We start from the raw sequence: 19,578 nt of genomic DNA, 5'->3' as shown, positions 1-19,578 counted from the left end.
GATACCTACGAGGTTGGAAAATTCCATTAAAAGGTGTAGTGGATTTGCTGTGCTTTTAATTTTACTCAGCGGTTTTTAACATAATGTTCCAAATTCATCAAACTACGTGAGAGAAAAACTGGAGAGAATTTTCCAAAGCAACCAATCACAGCTAAGCTTTCACTTTACTGGAGTTCATTAAGATAGGAAAGCTGAGATGTGATTGGTTGCTGTGGAAAAATCTCTCCTGTTTTTTTTTTTCTTACACAGTTTGATAAATCTCAGCCAATGTCAACTAATAGTCAGTGAAAACTAGTAGCCTGTATAAGTTTCAAAAGATTGCCTTTATAAAACATTCCATAAAAGTAAGCAGTACATCACTTTCTACTGGGTTCAGACCCTACGTGTTTCTGATGTACACATCACGTCCTTAGACATGGTTTATCCATGAATAAGGGCGTGATGTCTATGTCAGAAACACGTAGGCTCTGAACTACTTAAAGCCAAGTGCTGTACTGCTTACTTCCATAGAATGTGTTATAAAGGGTATCTTTTAAAATTCATAGCAGGCTGGACATCCTCTCCGTCTTGCATGTTGTGTTCTGACTGGAAACTGAGCCTTGTCCATGCCGAGGAAGGAGTGTCAAGTGGTGAGCTGGATTCATGGTGCCGCTGTGCACACCTGTTTGCATTAGTCAGTGAGAACACCCATGCTGAATGGAAAATCTTTTAGCCATTCACAATGTATAGGCTTTATTAAGTGGTTGTGTATATGTTACAAAAGGGTATGAAGATTTGAGTGAGTTGTCCGGAAATAGTTTATGTACAGCACACTTTGCCCATTCCCCTTCATGGTACATTAAAATGCTGTATTGTTATTTATTCCTGGAAATAGAGGAACGCTGTCATATTATAACAGGTGACAACAATATTGCAGAACCTCTACCTTTTTCCATAATCACTTTTAAAATGCTCCGAGACTACATCCAGATGTTCCTTTATAGTCTGCCTGTAGCACTTCAGGTACTTCAAGAAAAAATATCTTCATTATTTATTAAATGCTATTGATCTCCTTTTCATTCTTCCATATTTGCTCTCCAAAGTTCTGCAGAAAAAGTTTAATACAAGTGGCCCCTTTAGTTGATAAACTCCTACAGGGCCTGTTGACCCAGCTGTTAAGCGCTTAGGCAGCAGGTGTTGTTTTTGCGACCACCCTGATAGTAGTGCAAACTGTTTAGCAGTTGCATTAAACTCCTGAGCTTTTAATCCCTTTTCTGGGCAAGGTGGCAGCGTACAAGTTAATGTTCATTGTAGTTATACAAAGGCTTTCAAACCACATATAACATTGTAGGAACACAGATCAAGAGCAAATAAAAATTGCTTGTTCTCCAAAAGCAACAAATACAAGTGGAGTAGTAATAATAATCATCATACACATCACAAATGGCCTATCATGGCCTCTGATCTGGTCCTGATGTTCATAATGGTTGGCATTCTTCTACACATTAGCAGTGAGTGTTGTGAACACATCATTTATTAATATTAATGTTCGTTCACATATAATAGCAAGATGTAGTTGGTATTAGATAGAGAAACATTTTATTTGATGGGGCATTGGTGGTTACTTTTGCGGTTTTATGATGTGATACAATTTTCTCAACATATACATACAAAATCTGGTAATTGTAAAGGCATTAGGGGAGTCATGTTTATGGAAAAGCTATAGCTATATATTTAATTTCTAACTGATCTGGATCACAGGTGCAATTATTTATAGGCCCTATTAAAATATGTGAATGCATGCAAGGCAACATATATATTGAAATAGCTATAAAACATGCACGCTTATAAAGTAAGCTTCAACTTCAATATGCCCCTTCTATAACAGCGTGTTTATTTTGGCTGAATTAGTTTCAGGTTCTAGAAATGTTTTCTTTAGGCTGCTTTGCTCCCTCTAGAAGACATTTGGTTAAACATAAAATATATGTGTAGCTTTATACATTGAATAGAGATGTGTGATTAGCAATAAAACAGGCTAATACCCTTTACAAATGTGTTGAATTGTAATGTATTTGTGGGAACAGTGTAATACTGCCAGGCACTAAACATAAATCACTGTCTAGATGGATACATGATTCATAATAGATATATTTAGATGATTTGCGATTGGATGCCAATAACTTTGGAAAGGTGATGAATGTCTTTACTAACTTTACAAATGAATAAAAAGGTAAACCCACTTTTATACTGTTATATTGCATATAGATTACCTGCGTTAAACCTAAACAAGCATAAGAGAAAATCGCTTATTTGTTGGTTACAGTCATGGCCAAAAGTTTGGAGACTGACACAAATTTTATTTTCACAAAGTTTGCTCCTTCAGTTTGTATAGTGGCAATTTACATTGACTCTAGATTGTTATGAGGAGTGATCCGAATTGCAAGAAAACTACAAAGCCAACATCATTTCATGAACTTTAGTTTTTTTTATAATTTTTTACATTTGTTTTTTTATCATTTTCAAATAAATTTTAAGCATCATTATAGTGATCTTCTTAGCTCAGACAAAAGTGTTAAAGGGGTACTCCAGTGGAAAACATTTTGTTTAAATCAACTGGTGGCAGAAAGTTAAACAGATTTGTAAATTACTCTATTTAAAAATATCAGTCCTTCCAGTACTTCTCAGCTGCTGTAGTTTTTTTCTTTTTGAATTTCCTTTCTGTCTGTCCACATTGCTCTCTGCTGTCACCTCTGTCCATGTCAGGAACTGTCCAGAGTAGGAACAAATCCCCATAGCAAACCTATCCTGCTCTGGACAGTTCTTGACATGGACAGAGGTGACAGCAGAGAGCACTGTGGTCAGACAGAAAAGAAATTCAGAAAGAAAAAAACTTCCTGTGGAGCATATAGCAGCTGATAAGTACTGGAAGGATTAAGATTTTTATATAGAGGTCATTTACAAAAAGGTTTTCCAACAGAGTACACCTTTAATAATGAAAAGGCAACTTATATCACTCTCATGCAGCTTGAATTATAACAGCAGACTGGTTGATTTAAAAGAGGAAGGTGCTTAACATCTTTGTCTTCTGTTGACCATGGTTATCTCCAAGGAAACACATGCAGTCATCATTGCCTTGCAACAAAAAGTCTTTTCAGGCAAGGACATTGCTCCAAGATTGCCCCTAAATCCACTGATTATTGGATCATCAAGGAGAGAGGTTCAATTACTGTGATGAAAGCTTCAAGGCCGAAGAAAATCCAGCAAGTGCCAGAAACGCTCCCTAAGAGAATTTAGCTACTGGATCGGTTTTCACGCCGGTGCAGAGCTTGCTCAGGAATGGTAGCGGGAAGATGTTGGTACGTCTGTATGCCAAGTAAGGGCAGCAAAGAAAAATTTCTCTCCAAGAAAAACATCAAAGACAGCTTGACATTTTCCAAGAAGTACAGGGACGGAGATTCAGAGGTCTGGAGTAAAGTTGTTATTTCTGATGAAACCCCCATCAGACTGTTTGGGACATCTAAAATAATGATTGTCCAGAGAAGAAAGGGTAAAGACGATCATGAGTCCTATGCCATGTCAACATAAAAAAAAAAAAAAAAAAGTTAAACAGCTGGTGCCAGAAAGTTAAATTACTTCTATAAAAAAAATCTTAATCCTTCCAGTACTTATCAGCTGCTGTTCTTTTATGTCTGACCACAGTGCTCTCTGCTGACACCTCCATGTCCATGTCGGGAACTGTCCTGAGTAGGAGCAAATCCCCATAGCAAACCTCTCCTGCTTTGGACAGTTCCTGATATGAACAGAGGTGTCAGCAGAGAGCACTGTGGTCAGACAGAAAAGAAATTCAAAAAGAAAAGAACTTCATGTGGAGCATACAGCAGCTGATAAGTACTGGAAGGATTACGATTTTTAAATAGAAGTAATTTACCTTTCTAGCACAAGTTGATTTGAATTTTTTTTTTCCATCGGAGTACCCCTTGAAAGTATCCCGAAATTTTGGGTCCAATGCCAGAATACTTCCCAGATCTCAATCACATTGAGAACCTGAGGCCAATCTTCAAAAAAAACTGGTGGAAAAAAGAAATTTTGGTAAACTCCAAGCTCCGATTAGGCAATAATTGGTTGCCATCATCAGGATTTGGCCCAGAAGCTGATACCCAACATTCCAGGGCGAATTGCAAATGTCTTGATAAAGAAGAGTAAACACTGTAAATACTGCATAAACTTTATGTATTTGTCAATAAAAGTTAAAAAAAATGTATTAAATACTTATAATTAGACTTCAATATACCATATACACATCAGACTAAAATATATAAAAACAATACAGCAGCAAACTTTGTGAAAATCAACATTTGTGTCAGTCTCAAAACTTTTGACCATGACAGTGTATAACTTTTATTATATACAGCTTTACTTATAAAAAGCAAGAAAACTCCCTCAAACATCTGCATATGTTGCCATTGTGTATAGGTCCAGAGGTGTAGCAAGGAAGGGTGGGGGCACTTTTTTTGCCAGTGCTTGGTTCTCTTCTGTCTATACTATAGTAAAAAAAAATTTAGTTTACCAAAAAAAAAAAAACATCTACTTTTTGGTGCATATTTTTAGCTTAAAAGTAAGCCAATTTTAAAGTGGTCTAAAATGTGGAAACAGACAGAGCCACAGTTAGGCTGGGTTCACACCACGTTTTGTTAAATACGGTTCCAGTATACGGCTGGGAGGAGGGGGGGCGGGGCTTTATCGCGGCGCCCGCACTCAGCCGTATTCGGGAACCGTATTTAACAAAACGTGGTGTGAACCCAGCCTTAGAATTCTGGTGCTCTCTAAGTTACATCTACGAACTAGACAGTTATATTTATCTCCCCTAAGACATAAAAAGGAAAACATTCATTCCTGACAACGTCTCCTGTTAAAAGGTGTGAATTCAGTAGGCACTGCCTAAATAGTCAGATCGAGATTTGCTGGAAGCAAGAAAATTTGGAAAGCATAAGGTTCTGAGTAACTTTGACAAGGACCAGACAGCTGGATCAGAGCATCTATAAAAATGCAAAGTCTTGTAAGGTTTTTCTCAAACAAAACAAAAGTGGTCGAGAGAAGGACAACCGGTGAACTTGTGACTAAGTCATGGATTGCCAAAGTTTATTGATATGTGGGGAGATTTATCAAAACCTGTGCAGAGGAAAAGTTAACCAATTGCCCATAGCAACCAATCAGATCGCTTCTTTCATTTTTCAGAGGCCTTTTAAAAAATTTAAGAAGGAATCTGATTGGTTGCTATGGGCAACTGGTCATCTTTTCTCTGCACAGGTTTTGATGAATCTCCCTTATGGAGTGGAATGAAGGTAAATTATCTGGTCCAGCCCCATAGAGATATTTTGGCACTGCTGTGCATGATAGAGGAGTGTCAGAACACACAGTGCATCACATCTTGTATGGCGTGTATAGGATTGCATAGCCACAGATCAGAGTGTCCATGTTTACCAATGTTAACCCCATTAATCCCCTCAGATTGTGAAAGTCCTTAATGTGTACTGTAATAATGTATAAGATGGTTAAGAGAAAACTGGGGGTTTCGTCTCTAAGGATGACAATGTTTGCTGACGGGGCGACATTAATTCCAAGTTTTTTATCCAAACCATTCTTTTCAAAAGCAAGTCAATTTTGGGCATGACTTAGTTTGAAAAATGGTCCTCAGTTCAGTAAAGTAAAATTGATGGCACCTGTTAGGAACCACAACAGTCCTATGAAAGACTTGTAGAGATGGTTCCATCAAAGTGCCGTGCCAGTTTCCCTTGTTAACCATAGTGCCACTGTGAGAATAACATAGTAATGCCTAAAGGTTCTCATGAAGATTGGTTGAAGTTGATATAAATGGATTATTTTAACCAAAATGATTGTTAGTCGGACACAATTTAATAATAAATGATCGCTTTAGCAACTGTCATCATCTTGAAAGATGTCTGCCGTGTTTCAGCCAATAGTCAAACAAAAGATCTTTGGTCCCCAAAGAAGCTTTCCTGGAAGATTCTCAGTAAGATTGTTCATCCTTCCCCTGGTGTCATTGATCATGTATGGCCAGTTCAAACAACTGTAAAGGCTGATATGGACTAAAATGTGCATGGCTGTGCCTGAAAAGCAATTGTTCACCAGACAGTCATTCATTCAACTACTGTTACACATTTTACCTATTTCTATCCAATATGTATGGCTACATTTATTCTTTTAGCTCTGTAGCCTTTAAGTTTTAAATGCAGACTACAGTACAGGCTGTTACTATAAATTTGCTATAAATCACTTTCAGTAATGTAGTAACAAAGTTACTTAATATAAATATATGTAACACACAAATATATATATATATATATATATATATATATATATATATATATATATAATGTTAAATGTTTCTTTCAAAAAAGCGTACACAGCTTACACAGGTTTTTCAATAATAGATGTAGCTTAACTTGATTTACACCTGTGTGCTATGCTTCTCTCCATTCCAGTAGAGTATAGCATACAACTGTGTACTGGCATTTACAGTGCCCATTTATTGGCTCTTTTCAGTGCATTGCTGTCACTGGATTTATTATGCATTTTAACTGCTTGCACCTGGGACCAAATAGTTTTTTTTTTTTTTTCAACTAGTTTGTATGTAGTAACAAGCAAATGGCTACGACTGTGGCAGAAGAAGTGTGCTATAACTCTGGGTGGAAAAATGCATTGCCATGATGTGTACTGACCTTATAAACCACAAACATATCATAGTAACTGTTTCACCATTATTGAAATATGTTACTTATCAGCTTAATGTGAACCTTAAGTCATAGTTCCCCATGTTCTACATTTCTACAAGCAGTAAATATGTATTTGGCGAGATGCAAAACTTTTAGCTGCATATACTTTAGCTAGTCCAGCCTCCATATCATTGGTATTTCATTAGCTGAGGATCAGATTAGAGCAGACGTTTTTACATCCACAAAAGGTTTAACCACTCTCTTAAAGGGCTTCTCCAGGGAAAATATTAATATATGTTAAACAGAGAGGTAGATGTTCGTAACTTCTTTATATACAGTTTGTTAAAACTAGCTCCCTGAAGTTCAGTGTTTTCATGCCACGTACCCCTTTGTGATAAGACATTCCAACTGCCCCCCCCCCAAAAAAAAAAAATACAATCCCTTATTAATGTTACCAAAATAAGGCTATGCTCACACTGCTCTCAGAGTTTTTTTTTCGGAGCCTCTATTACCGTTTTTTTCAGATATGATGGGAAGAATGGCACAGTTTGCATGACTGCTCTACCTGGAAAAATGATGGGACACCTCAATAAAACCAAATGAACTCCGTTATAAGTTAATGGTTTTCAAAAATAGAACAGATATTTACACCAGGCTAGATCCCCTTATGCCCTTCACGTAGGTCCCCCTTTGTTCCCCATACTGTAATTATGCCCCTCTTTGTGCCCCCACATTGATGCATATTTCCAACATACAGTTACTGATGTAGAGTATGTGCTAAGGGCATTACACAGTTATCCAAAATAGTCAGAGAAATGTCCTATACCCTCATGCAGACTCTGAGCTCAAAGTTCAGAAAAAGTAAACTCCCAAGGGTTGGATTTGCAGGGGGTTTTCAGTAATAGCAAAGTGGAGATTTCAAAAAAAGAAAGGAAAAAAGTTAAACAAAAATTACACAATGCATACCTCTTCTGGCACTCCATTGGCAATGCTTTTCTTGTCCCACCTGGTCTGATAACACATGTGCCTACAGCAGTCAACCACAGTATTCCTCCGTCACTTGTGACAACAATATCATCACCTGAGGCTGTGTACACAGAGAGAAGTTTTTTTTTAAATATATTTCCCTAGTTGAAAAATATGTAACAAAACTCACCATACAGGGAGATTTTTGGGTGGATTTCTTATTAGTTAGGTTTCCTGTTGAATTATCCGTAACAGGGTCAACCTGGAGGAACATACCGTATTAATGATAAGGCACATTTTTTATTTTTAGGCATATATAAAAAAAAACAAAAAACTTAATAATGCTTGTATTGCTGAAAAGATTATGTTATTGTCTAATGAATTCTATATTTATGCATCGTTGTCTGGGAAAAAGTTTTTATTCAATATGCAAATAAGCTTTATAGTGCACTGAGGACATGACTGTATCTCTAGGAGCACCACTTTGCCCACCAAGACCTCTTTCATTGTCCTCTTTCTCATCCGGCATGGGTATGGGTAGAGATTGAAGGGGTACGGGCGGGCAAAGCAGTGCATCTAGATATACAGTCATGTCCTCAAAGCACTGTGGAGCTCATTTGCAAGTTGAATAAAAAACTCTATTCAGCAATACCAGTTTACATTTGCAAAATTGGAGGCTGATTACCTTTAAAGGGGTACTCCGCCAAAAAACTTCTTAACCTAACATCCGTGCATAGGGGATCCAGTCATCCGTGCACGGAGTTAACTCTGCTCCGTGCCGGCTGACTGGCGACTACACCTGCCACACACCCTCCATTCATGCCTATGGAAGGAAGCGTGACGGCTATGTACTAGCCGTTACACCCCTTCCATAGACCTGAATAGAGGGGGCATGGTGTGATGTCACAAACACAAAAGCTCCAAGCTTCCGTGTTCCAGATACCACCGCTGCCAGCCCCAGCGGACCGATCCTTTGGATAGGGGATAAGATGTTTGATTGGGGCTTCAGGCTGCAACACGCAGAGATTACAGACCTAAAAATAATTACAGAAACATACAAACCTAGTTCTTCATGTTATTTTACCTGTTTCCAGAAGGAAAAAGATAATAGAAATTCTTATAAAAACTGATTTTTTCTTTTCTTTTCTTTGTTATTTGGTATAGAGCTACAATGCCTGAAGAATGTAAACGGACAGTGATACCGCCACAGCCTTTGTCATCGGAGTGTTCCCGACACTGTAAAAATGGCAACTGTACACCGACAGGAAAATGCTGCTGTAATCAAGGATGGGAAGGAGAATTGTGTCGAATTGGTTAGTAATCTCTTTATTACATATGCCGTGATTTTTTTCTACTTTCCATTAATTTGTCATCATTACCACAAAACAATAACTGTACCCAGACTGAAGTAACTGGAGAGCAAAGGATTAGTGGGATTTAGTAACATAACTAAGTAATCCTACGTAAATCTTCTATATGTTCTCTGAGCGCCTCAGAATATATAATTTACGGCCTTGTAATTTTATTGTGGTGGATCTATGGAGAAAGGCTCAGTGTCTCCATATAATGACAGCTCCAGCCTCAAATAACATGTAAACTATAGTGTTGTCTGTACTATGAAGTGAATTTTCTCTAAGTGATCCTATGGAAAGTCACTCTACATTTTCCATAACTGTCTCTTATTTTAAAAAAGAGTTATATTTCACCTAAAAATGCTGTGGTTTTATGTATGTCGAAAGTGTCAGAAATGGAAAGCAATTAGGGTCAGTGTGAATACATTTCATCTAATATTATAAAGCATATGGGAACACTCATCTAATATAATGTAGGAAAACCAGCTAATATAATGTAGTGACACATTCTATAAAAACCAGAAAGCACAGAGGGTGATCCAGGCCGCATACCTGGTGTGAACAGGTCCAAAGCAAAATGCAAAAATTCCAGCTCCCATGAAAACGAAAAAAGGGTATAAAATCCAAAAATGAATTTATACAAGATTTAAAAAGTTTCAAAAACCAAAGGGTATAAAAGGTAGGCAAAAACGCTGACGCGTTTCGAACCGACCTGCTTCTTAGTCTTAGCACAGTACAACTACAAACTGCATGTCTATTATATCATATAGCTGTCATATGGAACGCCCAATTGTGACTTGTAGGGATGAGCGAATCGAATCTGTCGAATCCAAATTCGTTACAAATTTCTGGAAAAATTTGATTCACAACGAATAAGAATATTGCCACGATTCAATCATGAGAATCTCTTCATTAAACTCCATTTAGTCCAGGCTCCAGGGCATCTAAAATGGCGGATCCACATGTGAGAACATTGGGCAAGGAATCCTGGGAAGTCGGGAACAAGGGTTTGCGGGATGACCCTGAATCACATGCAGCCTATCAGCAGCCAGCCACCCCTGACATGTCACAGCCCTATATAATCGGCAGCCATCTTGCAGCCAGTTACTTCAGCCTTTTATTGCAGAGAGAGAGGGACAGACAGCAGTTTGTGTTGCACAGAAAAGCATTTTTACAGCAGTAATTCACCTCCCAGTCACTTCAGCCTTTTATTGCAGAGAGAGGGACAGACAGTAGTGTGTGTTGCACAGAAAAGCATTTTTACAGCAGCGATTCACCTCCCAGTCACATCAGTGCTCTATTGCAGAGAGAGAGGGACAGAGAATAGTGTGTTGCACAGAAAAGCTTTTTTATAGCAGCGATTCACCTCAAGCCCAAATCCAGCCTAGAAGTACTGATAGGGAAGGGAGTGAGATTGAGAGAGAGAGAGAATGCAATTTTGGGTGTAGTACACAGTGACTGTGTGCTGCAGCACTGGTGTGTACAACAACTGAAAAGCTAATAGTAGCCAGACAATTAGGGTGAGCAGAGCACTAAAAGCATATTGTCCTCTATTAAGTATAACCTGTGCACACATCTAAGTGGTGTACCATTTTGTTCCTGTTAAAGTCTTAAAGGCCTAGATACTGTGAAAGGCCAGCCAAAAGTACACACCTGCTGGTGCTGTAGACAAATACTGTTTTAAGCATACTGGAGCGCATTGTCCTCCCCTCATAAGTGCCTACCACATACGTAAATCGAAGTGGTGTACCATTTTGTTCCTGTTAAAGTCTTAAGGGCCTAGATACTTTGAAAAGCCAGCCAAAAGTACACACCTGCTGGTGTTGTAGACAAATACTGTTTTAAGTGTTTTGGAGCGTATTGTCCTCCCCTCATATACGCACTAAGTATGTCAGGCAGAGAAGTGCCAGGATGTGCACAGAGGAAGGGCAGAAGCTTAAATTCATCAGGCAGAGGTTGCAGCAGACTAGGGGCGAGTAACAGCAGGAGTCGCAGCAAGAGGCCTGAGCTCCCGGTATCAGCTAGCGTTTGTGTCTCAACCAGTAACCCATCTGCCATCATCGATTGGTTAACACGGTCATCCACTTCAACACAAGTGACATTTGACACCCCCAGTCAACAGTCGGTGGGTTCCTCAGACACAACCCTCAGTTGACATGGCCCGGGAGCAGTCCCTGTCCTCCCATTGCCTCTGTCCTATGTTGTTCCCTCCCCCACAGAAGTATCTTATGCTGTGGGTTCAGCTCCAATATTTAATGAGGACGATCTACTAGAGGACAGTCAGCAGCTACTGCCCAGCCAAGAAGTGAAGGAGACATCCGCTGCTTCCTCTGCTAGGCGGGCAAGTAGTGATGAGGAGAGTGGTGTGGGAGGTGGTGTTGTGAGCGGTCAAGCTCCCGAAGCAGACACTGTTGAGGAATCTGAGGGGGACATCAGTGAAGTGAGGACAAAACTCGATGATGATGAAGCCGATCGCCCTTGGCAGCCAGGTGCAGAAGGGGCTTCATCATAATCAGGAGAAGAGGGTTGCAGGTTGCCTGTGAGGCAGCATCTGAGCCAGCAAGGTGGTAGCATGGCTGGCAGTCAGTATGGTGGCAGAAGTGGAAAGTCTGGAGCCAAACATTCCCAGGGTAGACCACATGCTTTTCGGGAGGTAGCGGAAAAGGGGTTCCTGGAGTCTGCAGCGGTAGCAGTCAATCAGTGCGGACTGTTGGTGGGAAAATCAGCTACTTGGCGTTGTGGCAGTTTTTCATCAAGCATCCAGAGGAGGTTAACATGGCCACATGCAAGATGTGTTGGTAGAAGATGAAGCGAGTATAGGATCCCAATGTTGGCTCCATGGCACTGCGTCGATATGCAGCGTCACCATAATGTGAACCATGGCTCCGATGTGGTGGTCCAGCCTGCTGCATCACCCAGTGGCACGCCGCTCCCTGTTTCAGCCAGCCAAGGCTTCACCACCTCTGCCGAAGGGAGCTGCGTATCATACCCATCTTCTGTCGCTCCAGATGCTCCTGCTCCTCCAACTTCGATTCAGTCATTCCGCCAGCAATCCATCGGCGAAGCTATGTCCAACTCCAGGCTGCGTCATTCAGCCACTATATGGTCTCCTCCTGCTGCCGCTAACTCCAGGCTGTGTTATTCAGCAACTATATGGTCTCCTCATGCTGCCGCCACCTCCACGCTGTCTCATTCAGCCGCCATATGGTCTCCTCATGCTGCCGCCACCTCCACACTGTGTCATTCAGTCACTATATGGTCTCCTCATACTGATGCCACCTCCAGCCTCTGTCATTGTGCTGCTCTGCGACAGTGATTCTAATAGCGACACCTCTGATCTGCATGTCATACTATATAACAGTATTATTTTACTAACCCAGCACACACCCTATGTGTGTTACAACAAGGCAAAGTGTTCTATACCCAAATTGAGGCTCTCTGTAGGCCAGAAATAGCCATTTTTAATAGCGATGCGCCGCAAATAAATTCGGACCGAAACAAATTTTGGGGGCAAATTTTGCGAATCGGCCGAATCAAATTTTTCAAAAATTCGCTCATCCCTACTGACAGGCTTCCTGGGATGTGCCTTCTGATGTCATATGCATATGATTACCAATAGAAATATACCCATAAATATTGGGTCTCGTTCCTGCTGGATCCACTTCTTGCTTTGACTCAAAAACTCTAATGGAAACACAGCCATATTCTGTCAAAACCACAGGCAGCATAGCACAGGTGCAGGCAGCATGGAGATGGACACATTCACAGTGCAGGCAAGAGAGGGACACACCCCCTCCCTTTGGGAAGATAAAAAAGACAGTGGGCAGCTGGAATATGCTAGTTTTTAGTAAAATATCCATGATAGATACATAAAAATGATATGTACAAGATCAGTATTAGGTGACAAGTAACTGATCAATTTCATTTACGTCAAATATGTCCTCTAAATACCAGCTTCTTTTATGAGTGGGTCTTGCATCCCCCAAGAATAATAGGCTAAGCATGATTAAAGTGTACCTGTCATTTGCAAAACCATATAACATTATATGTAGATATGTAGTATACATTGGTTAAAAAATGTGTGTATATTTTTTGGGTGAAAAAAAATCCCTGTAGCTTTTACCTGTGTGCCTCTGTGCAGGGACAATGTACAGTAAATGTGAGCAGGACGAGCAGGGCTCTGCGAACTGAGGACAAGCAGGGCTCTGTACACTGAGGCCAAGCAGGGCTCTGTGCAGTGAGGACAAGCAGGATTCTGTACACTGAGGACAAGCAGGGCTCTGTACACTGAGTACAAGCAGGGCTCTGTACACTGAGGACAAGCAGGGCTCTGTGCAGTGAGGACAAGCAGGGCTCTGTGCAGTGAGGACAAGCTGGACTCTGTGCAGTGAGGACAAGCAGGGCTCTGTGCAGTGAGGACAAGCAGGGCTCTGTGCAGTGAGGACAAGCAGGGATCTGTGCAGTGAGGACAAGCAGGGCTCTCTGCAGTGAGGACAAGCAGGGCTCTGTGCAGTGAGGACAAGCAGGGCTCTGTGCAGTGAGGACAAGCTGGACTCTGTGCAGTGAGGACAAGCAGGGCTCTCTGCAGTGAGGACAAGCAGGGCTCTGTGCAGTGAGGACAAGCAGGGCTCTGTGCAGTGAGGACAAGCAGGGCTCTGTGCAGTGAGGACAAGCAGGGCTCTGTGCAGTGAGGACAAGCAGGGCTCTGTACACAGAAGACAAGCAGGGCTCTGTACACTGAGGATAAGCAGGGCTCTGTACACTGAGGACAAGCAGGGCTCTGTACACTGAGGACAAGCAGGGCTCTATACACTGAGGACAAGCAGGGCTCTGCACATTGAGGACAAGCAGGACCCTGTGCACTGAGGACAAGCAGGGCTCTGTGCACTGAGGGGAAGCAGGGCTCTGTGCACTGAGGACAAGCATGGCTCTGTACACTGAGGACTAGCATGGCTCTGTACACTAAGGACAAGCGGGGATCTGTGCACTGAGGGCAAGCAGGGCTCTGTGCACTGAGGACAAGCAAGGCTCTGTGCATTGAGGACAAGCAGGGCTCTGTGCAGTGAGGACAAGCAGGGCTCTGTGCACTGATGACAAGCAGGGCTCTGTGCACTGAGGACAAGCAGGGCTCTGTGTAGTGAGACTCTGTGACATGCTCCCGGCATACACAGCAGGATGATTGACAAGCCAGGAGCCTGCACAGAGTCCTGCTTGTCCTGCTCTCACTTCCTGTATTTGGTCTCCTCACAGAGACACACCAGCAATAGCTGCAGGGACAGCAATTTGTCACCCAAAAATATACAGTTTTTTTAAACAATGCATATTACAAATATACATATAATTCTATTATCTACATTATATAAAAAGTTTTTGCAAACAATAGGTACACTTTAATTATTAAGGTTGCAATTAATTCTCTAAATATTAAATGCTGCCGGGATACATTTGAGCTTCACGTGACCTATGTTGGGCCTTTTTTCTGTGGGTGGGGAATGAGATATATAAAAAGTATGCAACATTTACTTTTTTAGAACACTGAATATTTTTGTGATGTTTTGGAACACTCTTCTAAGTCATATTGCATTTCTTGTGTACTTTACAGCAAAATGTGAGCCAGCATGTCGACATGGAGGTGTCTGCGTGAGGCCAAACAAGTGTTTATGTAAAAAAGGTTACCTGGGCCCACAGTGCGAGCAAGTGGATAGAAACATTCGGAGAGTGGCCAGGGCAGGTATTCTAGACCAGATCATTGACGTGACATCATATTTGCTGGATCTTACCACCTACATTGTATAGTTATCACGGACTGCTTGTATATGTTCTAAACGGGCATTTATTTTTAAACCATGTAAATTAAACAAACAAAAAAGGACTTTGTAATTCTGCTCTAAATCCCTGTGTTTTAAAATATTTTTATTAATTTAAATATATTGTCCATAAAAGTGAGTTTGTGTGTGTAATTTATGAATATTTGAGTGTATATGTATGTGTGAAGATATAGACAATATTCATTTATTAAACTTTCTGGTATTGTAAACACTGGCTGCGACAAGGTCATGTGAGCAAGATTATACTTTTGGTTGTTTCTAAAATAACATTAAAATAGTTATTTAGATTAAAATTTGTCATGTGTACAGTATTTCATTTGTATCTACCATGGGAGGGACATTTTTTCATAAATCACTTTTTTGCTTTTTTTATATTATTATCTCAGGTAATTGCCTTTTTAGCTTTCACAGGTCATTTTACTATATTATAATAGTAATGCAAAAAGTATTCTTTGCAATAAACCTGTTACTGATATTATTAATTTTTTGATTTCTTGTTTATTTTCAGTGCTAGAGAATATGATGTCATTTACTATGCTGTTAATGCAATATAAATGCCAATACAAAGAAAGTATACAGTGAAACCTCTTTAAGAAGCCCACCATAGTTGCATTGAAAACTGATCTTCTATGGGGTGGTCTTCTCTAAGAAAATGAGCACTATGCATAAAGTATGGTGGACTGAAAATTGGTCACACAAAATCTGGATACGGGAGTCTTCTCAAAGCAGTGGTCTTTGAGAGGTTTCACTGTATTTACATTTAGCAGTTGTAAATGGCAAAAATATGAAAATCACCACAAATATTACAAAGAATTGAAACATGTGAACACATCCTTAAGGAAAAACACACTTTGGAGGGTCTTGGCAGAAAATATTTGTGTATTTCTTATATTGGAATTTCCAAATAGAATACTATTAATGGCAATAAACCTCTTAATACCAATTGCGAGGATGCAGAAAGAAATGTGATTTTTCATGTGTGTAATGTGATCAACAGACTACAGGTTTATAATTATGGCTGCACTCTCTGAATAGGGCGTAGAGCCAAAACCACAGAGGATTTGCAGACTATGGACACCTTTGACATGAAATTTTTTTATTTATTGGGAACCTGTAATGAGATTTTACCATATAACACATGTGGCAACCCCCTCAGCACGATTGACAGCCCAGCCATGGCCTGTGTTATCCCTAAGCAGACGTAGCAGAGCGGTCATGAAAGCTGTCAATCATACTGAGGGTAGGATAAGGCTTCAAAGGAACCCGACTCAATCAGCGCTGAACGACCACAACAGGTGAACGGTTAAAAGGAATTTATTTGACCAGAATGCAACGCTCGCATGCCTGAGGAAGCTGCGCATGCGCAGCGAAACGCATGGCATTCTGGTCAAATAAATTTCTTTTAACCGTTCACCTGTTGTGGTCGTTCAGCGCTGATTGAGACAGGTTACTTTGAAGCCTTGTCCTACATTGCAAGTAACTACCGGAGGGCAGCAGTCGACCTGCTATTATCCTATGCTTACATCATTGTTGTGTATGAATTTGCACAACCACCCAGGGTGAGCAAGTAATTTGTATAACAATTATTTCACCACGAGTTCTTACGTTACTACTCGATGGAGCGCCTGTTTTTCTCAATCATACTGAGGGAGCGTGATTACAGCTGGAGAAGACGGGACTAGGTAAGTATAGCTTCCCATTCAGCGGTCTACTTATGGGGCCTGCAGAGCACACTTTTTAACACCATAGCCCCAGGAACGTTTCCTGAGGATGGTGAGAAAGAAGATTTTACTATATATAATGCGTTGCCACGTGTTATGTATGATTAAAATCCAATGAAAGGTTTCTTTTAAATACGTTAGTGGTTACTTTGACTTAAAAAAAAAAAAAAAAAGGTAAACTAGGTTTAAGGCCAATTTTATAAAAGTATAATACAGACACATTTTTGCACTTATATTACTACCACAAGTCCCACCCTGGTCAAGGATCTGATGACTCGAACTGACAACTGTCAGGTGGGGTCATTGCACCCATGATTAGCCCAGGACTTGTGGCTTTAATATAGACACAAAAATGTAGCCCTATTATACCTGTGTGAAACTGGCCTAAGGCTGTCATCTTTATTCCTTCATTGATTCAGACATCCTGATATGCAGTTTGTAACCTGCTCTATTGCAATTTTTTTTTACATATAAAACATATTCATATTCTGGTTAAGAACATGTTGTTTAAAAGGAATCTGGCAGTTGTGTTTGCCGATAAGAGCTGCAGACACGGTTAGATATCTGTTAGGATATTAAAGCAATTGTACCTTTCTGGGAACTGATGGTGTTGGCCAAACTTTTAAAATTTCCTTCTTACATCTCAGTCAATTCTCCAAGAGGCTGGGCTCAGCTGTTTAGGTGCCACAGCTTGGAATGACTTTTTGCTTGGCCTCACCTCCTAGCCTATCTTTGATTGTCATACAGGGCACTCAGTCAAGGAGGTGCTGGGAGGTGAGGGTGAATGAGGAGGAATGCCAGGTGTGTTTTTTATTTTATTTTTTATGTTCTTAGGATCCACAAAAAAGTTTCGAACAAATTGACCCAGTACCGATGTGTGAATGGGGCCTTGCTTCAAAACAAAGACCATATATGTAATTATAGACATTTGAAAATAAAATATAAATGTATTAAAGCAATACAGAACATAATAATGACATTCTAACAGTACAAGGGACCAAGTAGAATTATGTGATAACAGCCAACTATGTTCACAAGCAACTTATCAAATCTTTATGTTAAGGTGTTTCTAAAAGAGGAAGTATCGGCTTTCTCTATTTTGAAATTAATTATTGTATGTTGACAAGCCCTAATTAATGTCTATGAAAAGCAGATGTGCCTTGGTTTACTCTTCCCTACAGAGAGTCAGGGAAACAACTTCAAGCTGCAAGCCAATTTCATGAGTCAACGATAGAGTAAAAAAAAATACACAGGAAACATCATAGAGAAGGGGTCAGAGGAAATCTAAAAACTAGATTAGTTATGACAACATCACCCGTCTAAGGGTAAATGACCTTTACAGAAATCAACAGCTTTACAATATTGTGTTTCTAATCAATGTGTACAAATATAAAATACGTGTCTGAAGTGAAGCTCCGGGCAAAGTTTTAGAATTAGTATAAAAGAGCTTCAGGGGTCATGTAACATACCAGGGTCATTGATTCTCTTTGCTACTTCAATTGCAATTCCTAGTTGCTCTGTACACCATTGAGGGGTATTTTGGAGAATGAAAATTGTTTATTTATTAACTGGTGACAGAGAACTATACAGATTTGTAAAATTACTTCTATTTAAAAGGAAGTTGTGTAGTACTTTCCAATCTGACCACAGTGCTGTCTGCTGACATCTATGTCTGTGTCAGGAACTGTCCAGAGTAGATGCAAATGCCTATTGTAAACTCTCCCCTGCTCTGGACAGTTCGTGACACAGACAGAGGTATCAGCAGAGAGCACTGTGGTCAAACTGGAAAGAACTACACAACTTTCTCTGTAGTATACCGCAGCTAATAGTATAGTAGTATGTATTCTAGAAAGGACATTCAAAAAGAAAAGGCCTTGCTGCGGAGCATACAGCAGCTGATAAGTACTGGAAGGGTTAAGATTTTTAAATAGAAGTAATTTACAAATCTGTATAACTTTCTGTCTCTGGCTGATTTAACCCCTTAAGGACCCAGGGGCGTACAGGTACGCCTTTGCTCCCTGGTACTTAAGGACCAAACCGTGGGAATTTCAGTCCCCGCCGCACGTCTATCAGTAGGCACCCCGTGCAAACCCCTGATATCTATCAGTAGGCACCAAGTGCAAACCCCCCATGTGGCGATTCTGGGTCAATCGGGTCTCTGGTGAGCCCCATTCACCCATACCCAGCAGGAGTGAGGTGGCACAGGTGCCGTCTCACAATCACCTGATTCATTGGTCGGTAGACTTGTGCAATTCGTTTCGGCACGAATGTCTAATTTACCGAATGTTACCGTTTTCTGGCATTCGGACTGATCCGAATGCACAAAAACATATTTTGAACATTCCCAAATAGCCACAATAATACGAATAGCAAAATAACGAATGCATTCGTTATTTACCGAATGCATGCGGTAAATAACGAATGCATTTGTTATCCGTAAACTAAAGTAAAGAATTCATTCTCATTTTTTATTGGTCCTTGCGCTAACACTGTTGCGTTACACACTGTTTCTGTTACTGTTACCAGGGTGCCTCCAGCTGTTGCAAAACTACAACACCCACCCAGCATGCCCTGACAGCCAAAGGCTGTCTGGGCTGTCAGGGCATGCTGGGTGGGTGCTGTAGTTTTGCAACAGCTGGAGGCACCCTGGTAACAGTAACAGTGTTAGCGCAAGTGACATGACATGTTATACATAAATCACCCAACAATCAAACACATCGATCAAACACATCAATCATTCATACAGCATTCATTCATTCATTTACTCATTTTTTCAACATTACATTATGTATTAATAATAAATCACATAAAATTATATTATCTTACCTGTCTTCCAATGTTCCGATCTCTGCGGCAGCCCTCTTTTCCTGCACACACACGCTCCCAATAATGGTTCCCTGCTGAAAACAGATTTACCCGAATGTACCCGAATACCAAATGTATCCGAAAGAAAATAAAAACCCGAATACCGAATATATCCGAAAAATCAAACCAAACA

At 40.4% G+C, this 19,578-nt stretch overlaps 1 protein-coding gene and 1 long non-coding RNA gene across 5 annotated transcripts in view; one reads left to right on the top strand and one right to left on the bottom strand.

Moving 5' to 3' along the window:
• The window catches only part of LOC130359784 (uncharacterized), a 29,202-nt gene extending 21,266 nt beyond the window's left edge, over positions 1 to 7,936 (bottom strand). The window contains exon 1 of the long non-coding RNA XR_008890468.1: positions 7,680 to 7,936. This is a non-coding gene — a long non-coding RNA (uncharacterized LOC130359784). The remainder of the gene's footprint in view (positions 1 to 7,679) is intronic.
• The window catches only part of HHIP (hedgehog interacting protein), a 127,232-nt gene extending 111,910 nt beyond the window's left edge, over positions 1 to 15,322 (top strand). For all 4 annotated transcript variants that reach the window (XM_056562869.1, XM_056562870.1, XM_056562871.1 and 1 more), the window contains exons 12-13: positions 8,844 to 8,992; positions 14,634 to 15,322. In XM_056562869.1, coding sequence (XP_056418844.1) covers positions 8,844 to 8,992; positions 14,634 to 14,827 — 343 coding nt within the window. In that variant the 3' untranslated portion in view covers positions 14,828 to 15,322. The remainder of the gene's footprint in view (positions 1 to 8,843; positions 8,993 to 14,633) is intronic.
• The last annotated feature ends 4,256 nt before the right edge of the window (positions 15,323 to 19,578 follow it).

Source organism: Hyla sarda, chromosome 1, assembly GCF_029499605.1.
Source record: "Hyla sarda isolate aHylSar1 chromosome 1, aHylSar1.hap1, whole genome shotgun sequence".
NCBI lineage: Eukaryota > Metazoa > Chordata > Amphibia > Anura > Hylidae > Hyla > Hyla sarda.
This window is presented reverse-complemented; position numbering and strand designations above follow the sequence as displayed.